Raw genomic sequence first — 15,207 nt, 5'->3', positions numbered from 1 at the left:
CCCCGACGGTGTATAATTTTTCAATGCAAGTTTAGCTACCTATAAATATCGTAATTTCCCCCTCCTCCCACACCAGGGTCCCTTCAACTGCCTGGAACTTGAATGAGCCATATGGTACCCAAGAACCAAACCATCTCGCTCAGTATTTATCCCAGGCAATATCTCCCTCCTCTTCCTTCGCTATAGTTTCGGCCTCTCTCTTCTCTTCTCCTCGAGCTCGGCAATGCGGGTCTGGATTCTTTCCATGTGCCCCAGGAGATCCTGTTCGGCGCGTCTCAATTGGGTGATGCTGCCAAGCATCTCGTCTCCTATGACAAATGGGATGTGTTGCTCGTTGGGCATGAACTTGTTGCAGTAGCGCAGGGTAGAGGCCATTTCGCTGAGGTTCGGGGCCTTGTTAACTGGGGTTATAGTCATGTTTATCTACAAATATATGAGAGAAGAAGAAGCAAAGACTAACAGTTCGTACAGAACTCCCCTGCTTGCCAGCAATTGGCGCAGATGCCGTTATTTTTCTTGCCGAGCCTTTCAACGCAGGACTTTCAGAGTCCCCGGCCCACCGAACAACCCGCACAGGGTCTCTTTGCAATGATACCGCGAGTTTGAACGAATGCTGCATCCAGGTCTGCTGTGTCTCCGACCCAGCGCTTGCTCTCAGGTGTGGCAGGAGTAGGCGCATGGAGCATGTGCCAGTCGAGTCGGCGGAGCACAAGGCACAAAAGGTAGAACCGGATTGTCTTGCTGGTTGTCCCAGGAGGAGGAATCTGAAGGTTGCCGGCCGTGATGCCGGGGAGTATGGGGTAGATGCTGAGGTTGAGCTTGATAGGTCTAGAGTCTACGACGGTGCATGTTAGCTCCTTGTCTTGCACAGCATTGGATAACGTTGGAAAACTTGCGCTGAGCAGCACCATTATGAGATATCGCTCTCGCTTTCGCTCTGCTCTTTATATTTGCCGCGTCTCGCTTTTGGCCGCAAAACCGGACGGCCACAGGCTCGTCCTCGTGTGATCCGCCTTCATCCTCCAAGTCGCTAGTACAGCGGCCTCGCTTGCATGTGGCAGGAGAGACTGTCATCACTTGAGAGGGGGCATTGAGGGTGCATGGACACTGGCTGCCATGATCGGAGGCGTCCATATCGACTTCAATAAGAGGAGTCTCTGGTGAGAGTGAGTTTGTTGAGAAAGGGGGGAAGTCGCCAATGTCGAGGTCAGAGTCGCTGATGGCACTCTCTTTGGACATAGCGAAGGTCAGATACTGTCTATAGTGAGGTATGCGGTATAGGAACGTCTTTAGTAACGGATTGACCGTAGGGATCTCAGTCAATGGCACAGAGGTATGTAGATGGAAGAGAGAAGTTGGCGAGGAGGGGTGATAAGGCAGCTTTATAGCCGGTTTGTCAGTTTAATATCGGCTCAGGCCTCTTCACCAGTGCCAGATTGAATTTTGAAAGGGAGGTATTCTAAATAAAGGATCGAGAGCTATGGACCGCAAGAGTGACAGCTACCATGTGGTGAGCCTGGCCCTGCACAGCATTTACCAAGTATCAAGAGCAGAAGGGAAGACTGCTGAACAGTCACCCGAAGGCAGCGAGACCATGAATGATGGGTTGATTGTCCAGTCAACAGCGCGTTACCTCGATGGACAAGACTAAACTGGCCATTTATACTTCTTGTATTGGGATTAGTTAATAGCACAGAGACAGACCGTCTGCGCGAGGGCTTATTCTGCGGGCAATGACAGTCCTAGATGTGACTGTCAGAGCACTTCAGGCTGGCACTTAGAGCTACTTAGGCTTCGCATTCACCAACAAATTGATTGGCAAGCATGCACCAAAATTAACGCAGAAACCCCATAATCATCTCTCCTTGAAACTAGAATGTGCAGAGGTATGCGGCCTTGCAAGGTGCTCGGTTGAATGGTATGATATGTCGTTGGTCATCTGTGTTGGGGTTTGCAGTAGCAGGTATGGCTACACGGTGGTCTGCCGCGTTGGATGGCTCGGTCTAAATAGAGCGAGTTTTGGATCACGATAGCTGAAGGATGGAAGGCGAAAGATAATGGAGTTAATATACGCGCAGCATTGTCAGCATAAACTGATGTCGAATATCTTGAAATCTGGGCGTCCAGTCTACTTTAGTGGGAAGGTATACAAACCGGTCATCTTTCGCCTCCTATACGAAGTCAGGGGAGGGGACACAAGCCACCAGTGATTGAAACCCCAACCTCTAGAATTTCCTTGAGCAGGTTCATGGGGCTAATATTGTTATGTCACGTCATTTCTGTCCTAGTTCCTTCAATTGCTATGAAGTAGAGATGAGATAAAGTAAAGATGCTGCTTTAGAGATGAATCCGACACCTAAACGGTAGAAATTTGAGGTCACAGTCCTTCAGCACGTCACTCTATTTTCCATGCATAGGAGGTCCTCTGACTCGCGCATCCTATATCGCTTCAAAAGTCTGAATCAACAGTACTCATGAGAACGGTGCAAAAAGTGAAATCCTAGCGTACAAATGCTCGACATCGTCCTGAAGTGAGCACTGGAGCACTGGCTCTTCCTGCGTCGTCTAAACTGGTGACAACTAATCTCTCGGCTTCCTTGCAACGTGCTGAATTTGCCAAGTGTATTCCAGTTTGCAAGATCCTATGGCGGTTCACTGTTAGTAAAGGTCCCAAAAGCTTCCAGCCGAGACAATCAGAGATAGAAACGTGGATAGCGGTGCTTTACCCATCGTAGATGACCATGGCCTAATAGCACTGCTGATCTAGGCCCGGCCGTGGTAGTCAGATCAGAGTACTGCTCTAAGACAATGGATTATTATCCATTTTTCTTGTTATTGTTACCGGAAGCCACCAGTCTCGGGGAAGTCCCGCCCTGTCTGCCATTATAGTGGCAGTGACGGGAGTCATGCTTTACGGAGGGTGAGGCGGATTTCTCATGGTTACTGCCGCGAGTCTGGAATTGAACGTCAGAAAAATATGATGGCCAGAGTAAGAGCAGGATCCCGCCTTGTAGGCGACTCACCTCGCCATTAGACTTAGATCGACATTCGAAGCCGGCGTTGTCTTTTTCCTTTTGTTTGACTTCCTGGACCCGAGCCTGAACATGGTGATCGCCGCGGGCATGCGCAGGAATAAACGGAAAAGCCTCTGGGTTCAGCAGCATTATGACCGTGGCCTCCGAGAGCAGAACTGCTTGCTGCCAGAACTTAGCACTGAAAATAGTAAATTAAACTGGTTGAAGACCGTGATGTTTATCAACCTCGGGCTCCTGGCTCTTGATTTGGTTCTTGACTTTGACGACAGCTCTTCAAAGTTGATAAGCGCTAAACTTGATGAAATGAGAACGAAGGCAGAACAGACCATATAAGCCGATAAAACTTGAGAGGCAAGGCTAGGGTGCCGGGAGAGATTGTGTTGTAATTTAACAAGCGATTGTTTTCTAGTGTTGTGTTAGGCTACTGGTTCTGGATGCGATTTCAGAGATCCAAGACAACTGACGTAAAGTAAATAAGAAATCACAATGATAGTGGAGCCAAGGTCACTACAACGACAAATAGAAGGCAAGAAACCGACATATGACTTGAAAGTAGGGAGCTTGCTCTGGAGGGGAAGTCAAGAAAGCAGTCGGGGAAACTAGAATTAGCTGAGCATGATGAGCAGACCGAATTTGTCTTTGGCTTGTTCATTTATTGTCTCATTGAGCGTGCTAGTATCCTCCAGGTACCCTCTGAGCTGTAAACAAGAGGACGTTGGCTTGAGGCTCATGTCTTCTTTAGATGGCGAATTACCTAAGAACAAGCGAAGCTTGCAGTTGCAGTTACAATTTCTACCTGGGACAACTACCTTTGTAGTTGCTGAGATTGCCTTGAGGTTGGTCGTCTTTACTCCAGCTACAGTGGGACAGTCTACATAGTCAATGCACGGTCTCAACCATGGTCTCAACAGACTACTCTTACATCCGGTAAAAAACAAAACACCGGGAATAACAAGGATCTTTAGTTACAGAATAAGACCCTAAAAAACCCTCCTGATGGCAAATTCTAGGTAGGGGCGCCAAAAGCTAAGAGGACGTGGCAATATCCAAGGCGACCTCCACCCATCACAGTAAGGCATCCCAAGGGTTATCACTATCCTCATTCTTGCGATTGCTTTTCTTCCCCTGCTCGAGCTGCCATATCTGCACCTTGGCTAAATTGAGGTGGTGTTCCATCTCCGAACAGGCTTGTCTCAAGTGAGATAGGTTATCCCAGGACTCCGCGCCCAAGGGGAACTGGAGTGCAGTGCCATTCTCATCAGGAGCAGTAGTCGATCGGAATAGCTTAGTCTTGTGGCGACAGCCCTTGGTATCGCCCTTAATTTTTCCGTCATTTGGGGAAATACTGAGAGGGGAAGCTGGTCTGGCAGATTCAGGCCGCCGCCGAGATTGATTGGTGGCTTCAGAATGTCTTTGTCGAGCACGCTTGGTTTTCGCAGGCGGCGCCCCCTTTGAAGCATCGGACTGACACTTACGCCTCTTGCATGAAAGGACACATGGAGTTCTGCTTCGGAGTTTATAGTCATGAGTTGGGGTCTTGGGACTTGGGGCAGAACTGCGGCGCATGCGAGAAGAAGTTGAAGCTTCGGCTGGATGTGCAGGAATTATAGTCAGCGGGAAAGTCAGAATAACAAAAACAGATAAGTATATCCCACTCACCAAGACCAAGACAGCAGTCCTCTCTATCATCGAAGAGGCAATTCGCGCAATCCCTATCGGTAGGCTTCTTCTCCCCAATGGGAAGACATTCCCTCGTTACGCATGTTTTCCAAGGACCCTTTCCAGACGCGCAAGGAGCGCAAGGAGTTCGAGCAAGGTTTCCACGCGTCTGTGCAAATGCTGCTTGGAGCTGTCTGGTATTTTCAAGTGGTTTCCTCTCCGGCTCCCCAGTATTGTTCTCGCGCTAGTCGAGGTTTCGGATGATCAGCGGTGCCGGAGCATCAGAGAGTCCAACGTAATACTTCAAAACTGAGTCCTTGATGCCGGACGGTACGATTGGTAGGTCCTCGCCCGTGATGTCCGAGAGGACTGAAAGTGTTAGCTCACAACTACTCTGGACACGGGAATGGGGAGGCTTGGTTCAGCCTACTCTGTGTGGGCCAGCTTGGCGAGAACTCCAGGGATATGCCTTCTTGATTTTGGATTTTTTGATCTCCAGGTTCCTGAGTCTTGAATCTCTGGTTTTTGTCGTTCTGTTTGGTGCTTTGCGGACCCTCAGCCTCCCGATCGCTGGCTTTTTGGTCGTTATCCCTTTGAAGTACAGCTTAGTGAGTTCTGGCGTCCCGGCACTTAGCCTCCTTGTCCTTGACAACGCGGTTCCTGGTTTTGCCACTGTGGATATTGCTATAAAGGGTGCGAGAACGCAGATCGCGGACAATTAGGTCGTGGCCGTTCTTGTTTCCAGTACCGGATTCAAGATTCCCTGCTCCGATACCTTCGCCGCTGATTTAGTGTTTGCCTTTGGGACTCTTAACAAAAATACTGTTGAGTAGATCTTGCAGCGACGAGCGAGCTCCTAAAATGGAGAGCGAGGATGAAGCATATTGAAGTGAAATGACCCAGTCACAAAGGCAAGAGGTTGGACGGGTTTAGAATAACGGCTGGGAAAATGAGGCTATTGTAATGGGAAAGCAAAAAAGAGGGGCAGGGGATAACGTCAAGGAATGACACAACCAGCTACAAACGCAGAGCAGAAAAGTAGTAAAGGACAGATGGTGAGAGAAATAAATAGGTTTAGACAATTATGATTACATCTGATGGATAATTGATCTACAGCTAAACAGGAAAGGGACGGCCCGTTCCGGTCATGCATCTGGAGTGCACCAAACCAGCGCGTTACAGGAATGTCCCCCACAAGATCTATTGCTACATTCACACTAATGTCAATCACTACAGTATTTCCACATCAGTCAAGACAAAACCATTCAGATGAATTCTACAGATTCTACTCAGCAATCCCCTGCAAACCACATAATGCACCCCATAATCACAATATTCCTATCACAGGTTGGCCTTCTCACTCTCTTTCCTCTCCAACGCCCCCTTCCTCGTCGTGAGCGCCTTCATCTCCTCCTGCAGCGCCAAACCCATCATGATTTCCTCACTCCCGCCTCCGACAACATGAACCCTGGCATCGCGGCTAATCTGTTCAATTCTCGCCCCTTTTCCTGCCCGATTATACCCCGCCCCGCCGAGAATCTGCTGCGCCTCGCGCACACTCTTCTCAAGCGCCCTCGTAGACATGACCTTTAAGAGCGCCGTCATCCCGCCAATTCGCACGTCATCTCTAGGCTCATTCTTCGTCATCTCTATGATGTTGACCAGCTGCTCCATGAATGCGTATGCGGGCTCAATCAGGAGCCCAAACTTGAAAATCTTGGCCTGGATCGCTTGCCGGGTTATCAGGGGAGCTCCAAATGTTGAGCGTTGCGTGGCGTAGTTGAAGGCGTCTTCTGCACAGACACGCGCGAGACGTAGGGAGGCGCAGGCTAGGGAAAGCCGCTCAGGATTGAAGTCTGCTACGCGTTAGCTGCTTGCATCTTGCAAACTGCAAACCTGGGTTCTGTCGAGATGGACTTGGGTCTGGTCATAGAGAATACGCACTTGACATTATAAGCGCGAACCCCCCGTTCTCTTTCCCGACCAGATGGTCCACGGGGACACGCACATCATCGAATTCAATGAATGTTGATCCTGTAGCCGTGAATCTCCCGTCAGCTTGCTCATCCCTCAGAACTTCCATGTCTTAGTTTAACCTACCGCTCGCATTAACACCCGAATTATGCATCCTCCTTCTAGTGACTCCCTCCGCTTTCAGTGGGATAACCAGCAAGCTAATCCCACTTCGTCCGGGTCGACCAGTCCGCACAGCAGCAGTGCAATAATCCGCCCAGATTCCGTTCGTAATCCACTTCTTTGACCCATTGACAACGTAGTACTCGCCTTGGCGGACCGCGGTGGTGCGGATATTCGCGACATCCGAGCCAGCTATCGGCCGTCACACTGTCAGCTCGCATCCGCAATATCAAAGACCACAGATCTATATAAGAAGAAGAGGAACATACCATCCGGCTCCGTTATCCCCAAACAGAACCTGATCTCTCCCTTGGCGACCTTCGGCAGCCACCTTCGCCGTTGCTCGGCCGTCCCAAAGCGTGCAATGGGCGGACACCCGATTGAGTTTCCGCCACCAAGGCCCCAGATCACACCGACGAAACCAAGTCGGTTCAGTTCATCCGCTACAATGAGTCCGCACCATGTATCCCATTCTTCCCTCTTCACACCGCCGGGCAAAGTCAGGTTCGCAGAGTCCTCTGGGGTCGTGAGTGGGTGGACAATGGCGAATCCGTGCTCGCAATGTGTTTTGTATACATGAGGCGGGATCTCGCCGGCTTCTTCCCATTCTTGTGCGTAAGGTGCGATATGCGTGTCTACATAATTTCGGACCCAGGCGCGGAGGGCGTGGTGCGTGGAGGTGTAGTAGGGATTGGGAATGGCAAGTTGTGGGAGAAGGGGCTCAGAATAGGGGGTGGTTGGGAAATGGGTGAGCGGGGACGGTTTCTTGTCGCCCATTTTGCAGTCTAGAGTCCGGATAGTGGTTGGTTGATGGTGTAGCGTACTGGTAGGGATGAAGGCGTGAAGCTAGAGAGCCGCTGTGGACCATTTTTGTTATTTAGCAGTGCAGTGTTGTGTCGATCATGCGGGGAACGAGCCGAGGCCCGCGGTCAACCTCTAATGGCTCGTGCGGTGCTCTGCCTTCATGCAGTACATTCACAAAATACAAGAAAATATTTATGTGGACTCTGCAATAGGGCCTTTTAATGCTATTCTGTCCATTCCAGGGCCATTGATTGGTACCTGGAAGAACCCACAAACTCATTTCTGGGCTTTGCCGCACACAGCAAAGCAGCTAAATACCATGTAGAAAAGACTAACCTGATCACTATTTGTCCACACTCCCTGCTTGAGGACCCATGAATATTTTAACTCATGTTTAGTCGAGAATCTCTGCGGGTCATGAGTGATCAGGTCACGATATGTCATTGTTGGTTAAAGTATACACTGAGAATATCTATTGCTGGCGAGCAGTTCGCGGTCAATGCGGCGGTTCGAAACACCACCTCCTCGTCCGCGCTGTACGTAGCTGAAGTCTCGAAATTCGCACTGGAGGATGGACGAGTATGGATCATTGTTTGGGGTAAGATCCAAGCTGGTTGCCATTTGCCCTTACAGGTGAAGACTTGAAAGCTACAGCTTAGTAATGAGGACTGTTGAGAAGTCAAGATTCCGGCTGACCTGTAACCACGTCCATGAACCTGGAGCTATCGTTACTCTAATCTATATTTAGCTAATGCGTAGTAATACAGTCCATATACATTGGAGCCATCACTTGACCCGACTTATAAGTTTCCTGAATACCAAGCACCACAATCAGTGTTCAACAGCAACCCGTGGAAGATTGGGGCAAAAAGCTCAATATAAAAGACCATGGTGCGCGCATTTGATCGATCATTATCGCTCATTCGTTATTGTTATGGCAAGATAGCCTGGTTAGAAAGTCGAAGTGGTCATGGTCTTGAGCGCAATGTGTAGCAACCTCTGCAAGTGTTCCTGCACATCTGAGCAGCTCCATCGCCGACTCGGCTGCAACTCCAACATCCCCTTGATACACTTCTTCAGTGAATCCGCAACGGTTTCCCCAGTAGGTAAAACCATCCCGCCCTGATCAACCTTGCTATCGAAGTCCACAGGAAAGACTGGTCGTTCGCGAATTGATTTAGTAGCGTCAGTCCTCTGCACTCCCCGGGTCAGTCCAGTAAGCACCATCTGTCGCTCCATCTTTGTGCTGATGCGGTATACGAGTTCAAACAGGATAACGCCGAGAGCGTACACATCGAGCGACTCATCGATCGTATAATCGAAGTATTCCTCATTGGACCGGTCAGGGCCGGCTTCGTCCTCGGCCTCTGAGATTCCGTACCCACGAAAGAAAGGCGGGCAGTAGAACTCTGTTCCGACAACACGATTCAGTTTCGAATTATTGCTGGGCCCAGATTCAGTCCCCGGTGAGCGGTCATTCAAGTGCGAGATATCGGCGACGAGGCCGAAATCGCCGATACGCGGGTGGCAAAATTTTGAGCAGGTACCTGCTTTTGATAGACAAGGTATACATCCTTTGAAGTCTCTTTCTTCAGCACAAGAGAGGAAGATGTTTGCCGGTTTGAGATCACGGTGGATGATGCCCTTTGAGTGGAGATAGTCGACGCCAGAGATAATGTTGAGAATAAGTTTAAGCGAGGGGATTAAATGGTAGCAGTGTCGGCGGAGAAGGGTTTGAGGGTCGTCAACGTGTTGTTGGTTTAGGTACGAGCTGAGTGGAATTGGATGAAGTGACATCTGAATGTGTAAGATCACAGCAGGAAGCGCGTGACCAGGACGATTGCTGCGCTGAACCTGGAGACGAGAATGGTCATTGCTGAACCCATCGGTAAAAATATCCCCGTCCGATGCACCGAAAGTCGAAAGTTGGCTATATGTTGGCTCGCTAAAGTTACGCGGGATTGACTCAACGTCGTCTTCCAGGCTGCGTGCTACCGGCTTCTCAGATGTATGCGTTGCAGTGCTAGTGCCGTGCGAATCAATTGAGAAGTCTTCTAAAGACTGCTGCTGCCCTTCGTGCGAGTGTTCAAAGACAACACCAAAACTCTCATCGCCCGAGGGCTGGTATGGTTCGCTGTTCTGGGTATCCTCATACACAAGCTTTCCGGGTTCCTGAGAGGGGATTTGGATGCGCGGATAGTGGGTTTGCTCTATCCAGGCTCCATAGTATCGAACGACATTTGCATGCTCCAGTCGAGCAAGGGTACGGATTTCCTTCATAATGTTCTCAAGCTGGTTCTCGCTACCACACTGCAACTGCTGGAGCCGCTTTTGACTGAGCGGAATCTTCTTGATTGCATAGTCTTGTCCATCAATGTGGTTCTTGACATGGTATACCTCTCCGAACGATCCTCGACCAACGACGCGTATCTCAGAGAATTCTACAGCGTATCGGGACGTTGAACTGTTGGATGGTTTAGGGTTCAAATCAAACAATGGAAAGCTCGTGGGCGAGCTACCAAGAAGCGGTAATGGACGTGGTATCCGTCTCGGGTCAAGCCGCAACTCCTCCAGCGCAGGGATTCTATCTGCCCCAGGCCGCTGTTGAAGATCCAACGGACCCACTGGACCCTCAATGCGCAGACTTGCTGCAGTTTCCTTTCTCGAGTGCACATCTCTTTTCTTTGAGGCCAGAACCAGGTCAGCGCCACCTTCGACCAATGGCGGCTTCTTGTCCCCAATATCAAGCCCTTCTAGCGCAGACAGTCCCAGAGCGTCAAGATTGTCGCGGTAATACTGCCGAGTCGGACCCCATTGATCCGCGTCCACTCCTTCCGCCAGGACGCCATGGGACGAGAGAAATCTCGATTTGTAAAGGAACATCTTCTTCCCGAGATACTGAACTTCCGGAGACTCTCGGGTGTACCTCTTGTGCGAACCATGCTGCCGATTTAGAAGATCTGCGGCTCGAGTGAGACAGTAGAATTCGAGCAGCGCAGAAGTCATGACATTGGAGTGACTCTCGGCATCCGCAGCAAGCAAATCCTTAATGTCACTATCGTCTATGGTATCTTCATCCACTGAACGTGACTTTTGCTTTGCATCCTGAACAGGAGGCCGAATGTCAGGCTTTGACTCCGGCTTGGTCACTTCATGGTCGCTCTCGTCGGAGCTAGATGCGGAATCAGAGGATATATCCGCGGCTGACCTGAACATGGACATCTTAAATATAGGAAGTGTGAGGTCGCGTCGACTGGGCTCAATTGACGCCCTTTAGTGTTGAGATGGGCCAGCCATCTAGTTAATCCGTGCAAATATGTAACCAAACTTGGCAAGGATCGGTAGCCTCCAGTCTAGGCGTCTTAGGTCTGAAAAAGAGAGCCTCAAGAACCGACCAGGCTACACAAACTCAAGGATGTAAAGGTTCGGCCAACGAAAATAGTAAAGATAAAAGACTGTCGGTTAAAGAATGCGAATCGCGGTGTTGAAAAGGCCACGATTCTTCTGAGAAGATCAACAAGCCGCTGCGTCGACCAGTGACTACCGCCCTTTCGATCGGATTCTATGAGTTGCTCAAATCATTGACAGGGCGTCCATTAGGCAGCGGATACGAGCCTAATGTGTCGCTTCCTGCTCAGACAAGGAGAAAGATTGATTAAGCTTGATTTAGCGCAAGGATCGACAAATCGAGGTTTTGAATAGATGAGACGTGGGAGGGAAATTTGGAGAGGTGAACGGTTTGCCACGCCCTGCGATTCCCGTGGCTCAGTTTCTGCGGCGTCGTTTCTGCCTCATAATCCAGGCAATAAACCGTCAATCAACGGCAGGCAAGAAGTCGTCTCGTATAACAAATTGAATCAAACTGCAGCAGTGCAGGTCAATCACTCAGATTGTGTTTGACAGCACCATGATCTAAGAGAGCCAAGAGGTATTGTCGTCTTCGATCTCTCGAACAATATCATCCTTGCCCACTATATATATTAACCATTCACTTCAGCTTCTAATGTTTTTCACAGGCATAAAAGCACAAGCAAGATTCCTCCTACATTAATAAGCCAAGTGATTGACTCGTATGATTCGCGCCAAGCGTATTGTTTCTCAGCTGCATTGCCCGTATCAGATGTCTCTGGTGATCGCCTTCCGTCAGCTCAAACCTGCACCTGACCAGCACCAAGCGGGCACTTTCCAGCAGGTCTCGAGGAACGCAGTCTCTCCTGCCTACAAGCGCTCCTGCCATAGACGTAAAGAGAATACCACATTCACGAGCATTTTTATCATCCCAATGGACCCTCTGTTTGGATCCTGGATCAGACTCAAACCAATAGCACCTGCCATACGGTGTTGTCGCACGAAGGACGCAAACTCGTGCATGAAGACGGCACGTGTCTCGGCCGTGTATCGACGCGACTGCCGTATCCGTGTTCGAGGCAAAGCTGAGATGACATGAGTTGGCTGTCGCCGTCGTTGCCGCGTGCAAGGCCTTCTATGAGCCGTGCATAGAAGGGAATGCAGAGCTTGATGCTACAGATGAGCCCAGGGAGAATTGATTGAGGCGTAGAACCGAAGAGCTTCTCTTTGAGTTTGCTGAATGTTGTTCGAGATGAGACGCAGACTACGAGATTTTTACTCATAGGTTTTCGGAAAAACGGGAGGGTGACGGTCACAAAAACCAAATGATCTTGCTTTCGTGCTCTTTAATCAGCACTTGTCAGTTTATTTCAGCCGTTAATCATTCAGCGCGAACTCTGTCAAATCTCCTTATACATAATAAAAGTCATGACCGCCATATTTGGTATATCCAGGAACAACCCTCCAGGAACAGAAGCTCGAACAATAAAGTGACATCACTTGAGCTTCCTCAAGCCATACGAAGAGCCGGAGGAACCATCAGCGGCAGGCTTCCCAGCCTCCGCCCCCTCCCAGTCAACGTTCCTAACAGACGTTTTCTGACGAAGAGACCGATACTTCTGAAGCAATCTCCTGTATCCGAAGAGAAGAACAGCGGCGATGACAGCAGCAGCCACACAGCCGACGACTATCCCGGCGATAGCGCCCCCAGAGAGACCAGACGAGCCACGAGATGAGCTGGTGCTGCCGTCAGAACCCCAGGCTGATGCCCCGTTAGAATCAGTCGTATCATTATCCGTCGAGGTAGAGTTAGACTCTGTGCCGTTCGTTGGAGTGAACTCATCAACCGTTACATTGAAGCAAGGAACTTGGTAGGTGAATTTGCTAGCCGGGACATACGTGATATCCGCGCAAGCATAGTATGTCTCATTTTTGTCTGTGTCAAAATCAGAAGTATATTTGATTTGGAAAGTGGCGTTCATTCCTTCCTCCGTGTCGACGCCGGGGTTGGGGACGGGATAGCACATGTGTCCGGGGTCAACATCGCTGATGCGGGCTTCGGAGACGATTGTCTGAAAGTCACTGTTGCTCGTAGGGTCTATGAAGAAGGCTCAGTTACAACGAAGGGATAAGACAAAGCTTAGTCAAGAAGGGTTATATACTAACTATTCTTGTCAGAGATGGCGATTTGCACATTCCAGGACTCGTCTTGGATGACGAGGGCGAGTTGGCCGTTCACTAAGATCGATATCAATAACGCATAGCGTAAAAAAATCTGCCCAGGTAGACTGACCAAGGGGAAACTGAGTTCTGTTGGTTACGCCGGACGCTGACCCGCAGGGAGAGTTGTTGTCGTATGCTGCACTCCATGTCCGGTCCGGCGGCCACAGGAACGCCGCAGGGCCCATCTCTTTAGCGGCTTCTTCGCCATGAGTTTGCGACATAGCTACAGTAGACAGGCCGACAAAAAGAGCAATGTGACTTCTCATTTTCTGCAAGATCGAAGAGCTGGATGTCTGACAGGGAAAAAGCCTGGTGAAGGAAGGAGACTGTGATACGGGGGGAGCATCCGGCGGACACCGATGCTTTTAAGGCTATAACAACCTCTAATAAACACCATCATCAATGTAACATTCGGGCTATATTAGATGGAATGGTCTAGAGTGTACATTGACCGCTTTCGCCTGTCAAAGAACCGACTAGATTGAGTCATGAGAGGTGTGACAAGGCAGACTTTCTCGGCTCGAGAGTGCAACATGCTCAGGCCACCGTACAAGTAGGAGCTGCGGTCCAATTGGGGATGAAGAATCCAAGCGAGGTTTGATACTAGACCTGCGCCAAGCGAAATAGATGAATCAACGAGCAAGAACTAGTGGATCGCAGGGTTCAAGCTGATGGCCGGTTTTCGGATATCAATCAGATAAGATGGAAAGTGGAGACAGCCCTGGAAGTCGCCGTCCAATAGAAGCAGCTGAGGCATTTGTCTCTTCATTTGTCGGCTGTGGCTACCACGAGATGTTGTACCTCGCCCGGCTCAAGTAAGACAGTTAATATCGACAGAGCCAAAAAAATGCTGGTCCGACGTTGGCGTTAGCTTCGGTGCTTTAACCGGAAGTAGTTGATGGTGTTTCCCCCTTTGCTGGCTGAAATTGCATAAAAGCGGACTTCTCTCACATATATCCCCAGCGTCCAGTCTCACTATCTCAGGCTCTCTGCAATCATCGGCGCAAAAACCATTGTTATATTTCAACCATGAGAGCTATCAGTGTCGTATCTGTTGCCTGTATTGTGGTCTCTGTTGCTGCATTCCAGTATCCCGACTTTGTGCCGCTGAGCAAGCGTCAGGCACCTGGCACTCCAGAGTACGAGTGTCACGCCAACTGCGGTAAGTACTCTAATCCCCTGTCAACTTCAGACACAGTTCTAACGGGCGGCCCCAACTAGGCGGTATAATCACGGCATCACGCTCGGATGGCTATTGCGACTCCAGTAACTTTAAGAGTATGCTGAGCGATTGTCTGGACTGCGCCCTGGTGTATGACATTTGGAAATACTACGGCAATTCAGTGTCCTCTGCTGCCGAAAACTGCGGACTCGATGCGACTCCTGTTGAACCGACCTCGTCCAGTGCGTCTATCGCAACTGAAACTACGACTTCCAACGAGACTGAAAGCGAGACCGCGTCGACCAGCACTGTTGCAGGATCGTCCTCGGAGGGCGCCTCATCGATTGAGATAACGACCGACTCAACTACTGCGAAATCAACCTCTGTCATCCCTACAGCAACCACTTCTGTCACCCCTACCTCTCCAAGTAGCGCGGTACGTCTTTGCGCTTCCTTTGAGAAAGCTATACGCTAATTGCTATTTCCAATAGACATCAACCACCCCCATCCCGTCCAACCCGGAGTTTACTGGTGGTGCTACCTTCAACACTCCCGGCGGGTTGCTCATGGGCGGCCTCGCTGGAGCTTTTGCGGCGGTTCTGGTACATTAGATGTCGTTGTCGATGCAGGTCATAGGTTGCGGTAGCCTCGAGAGAAGAGGCCTGGCTGTTCTGAGACCTCATACTATTCGGCACATGCGTTGAGATTTGAGCAAATTCCTTTTGCACGTAGCATAGGATACATAAATTTCCAAATATCTGTTAATACACCAATCTTAAGGCAAGTAGAGTTATGCCGTCTTAGGTTGACGTCTCTGAGTTGCGACCACGTGTTGGTCGA

General features: G+C 49.9%; 5 protein-coding genes across 5 annotated transcripts; 1 reads left to right on the top strand and 4 right to left on the bottom strand.

Annotated features, from left to right (window-relative positions):
• Positions 1-180: 180 nt before the first annotated feature.
• On the bottom strand, positions 181-1,239 carry BDW70DRAFT_160202 (uncharacterized protein; the record flags this gene model as incomplete). Its single annotated transcript, XM_073740804.1, has 3 exons — positions 181-423; positions 561-835; positions 909-1,239. 3 exons carry the CDS (start codon positions 1,237-1,239, stop codon positions 181-183), a joined length of 849 nt encoding a protein of 282 aa, XP_073595857.1.
• Positions 1,240-6,035: 4,796 nt separating this feature from the next.
• On the bottom strand, positions 6,036-7,607 carry BDW70DRAFT_150464 (acyl-CoA dehydrogenase family protein; the record flags this gene model as incomplete). The annotated part of the gene is made up of 4 exons (XM_073739162.1): positions 6,036-6,550; positions 6,639-6,728; positions 6,795-7,022; positions 7,100-7,607. 4 exons carry the CDS (start codon positions 7,605-7,607, stop codon positions 6,036-6,038), a joined length of 1,341 nt encoding a protein of 446 aa, XP_073595856.1.
• A 729-nt stretch (positions 7,608-8,336) lies between these two features.
• Positions 8,337-11,317, bottom strand: BDW70DRAFT_136674 (putative protein kinase). The gene has a single exon (XM_073736901.1). It carries the CDS (start codon positions 10,854-10,856, stop codon positions 8,586-8,588), a length of 2,271 nt encoding a protein of 756 aa, XP_073595855.1. The 5' UTR covers positions 10,857-11,317; the 3' UTR covers positions 8,337-8,585.
• A 1,161-nt stretch (positions 11,318-12,478) lies between these two features.
• On the bottom strand, positions 12,479-13,471 carry BDW70DRAFT_168350 (copper acquisition factor BIM1-like domain-containing protein; the record flags this gene model as incomplete). The annotated part of the gene is made up of 3 exons (XM_073742442.1): positions 12,479-13,080; positions 13,149-13,220; positions 13,276-13,471. 3 exons carry the CDS (start codon positions 13,469-13,471, stop codon positions 12,479-12,481), a joined length of 870 nt encoding a protein of 289 aa, XP_073595854.1.
• Positions 13,472-13,980: 509 nt separating this feature from the next.
• BDW70DRAFT_54494 (uncharacterized protein) lies at positions 13,981-15,015 on the top strand. Its single transcript, XM_073744248.1, has 3 exons — positions 13,981-14,367; positions 14,427-14,803; positions 14,859-15,015. Exons 1-3 carry the CDS (start codon positions 14,235-14,237, stop codon positions 14,976-14,978), a joined length of 630 nt encoding a protein of 209 aa, XP_073595853.1. The 5' UTR covers positions 13,981-14,234; the 3' UTR covers positions 14,979-15,015.
• Positions 15,016-15,207: the final 192 nt, after the last annotated feature.

The sequence above is a fragment of the Aspergillus foveolatus genome (genome assembly GCF_047715535.1).
Source record: "Aspergillus foveolatus strain CBS 279.81 unplaced genomic scaffold BDW70scaffold_25, whole genome shotgun sequence".
NCBI classification, from domain to species: domain Eukaryota; kingdom Fungi; phylum Ascomycota; class Eurotiomycetes; order Eurotiales; family Aspergillaceae; genus Aspergillus; species Aspergillus foveolatus.
Note: the sequence above shows the minus strand (reverse complement) of the source record. Positions and strands in the feature narration are given on the sequence as shown.

What these genes read in the sequence shown, in the direction of transcription:
- BDW70DRAFT_54494 (XM_073744248.1), top strand. Translation starts at nt 14,235, where the DNA reads ATGAGAGCTATCAGTGTCGTATCTGTTGCCTGTATTGTGGTCTCTGTT. An exon ending in CGAGTGTCACGCCAACTGCG is followed by an intron (nt 14,368 to 14,426) that starts GTAAGTACTCTA and finishes GGCCCCAACTAG; the next exon opens with GCGGTATAATCACGGCATCA. An exon ending in CTACCTCTCCAAGTAGCGCG is followed by an intron (nt 14,804 to 14,858) that starts GTACGTCTTTGC and finishes TATTTCCAATAG; the next exon opens with ACATCAACCACCCCCATCCC.
- BDW70DRAFT_136674 (XM_073736901.1), bottom strand. Translation starts at nt 10,856, where the DNA reads ATGTCCATGTTCAGGTCAGCCGCGGATATATCCTCTGATTCCGCATCT.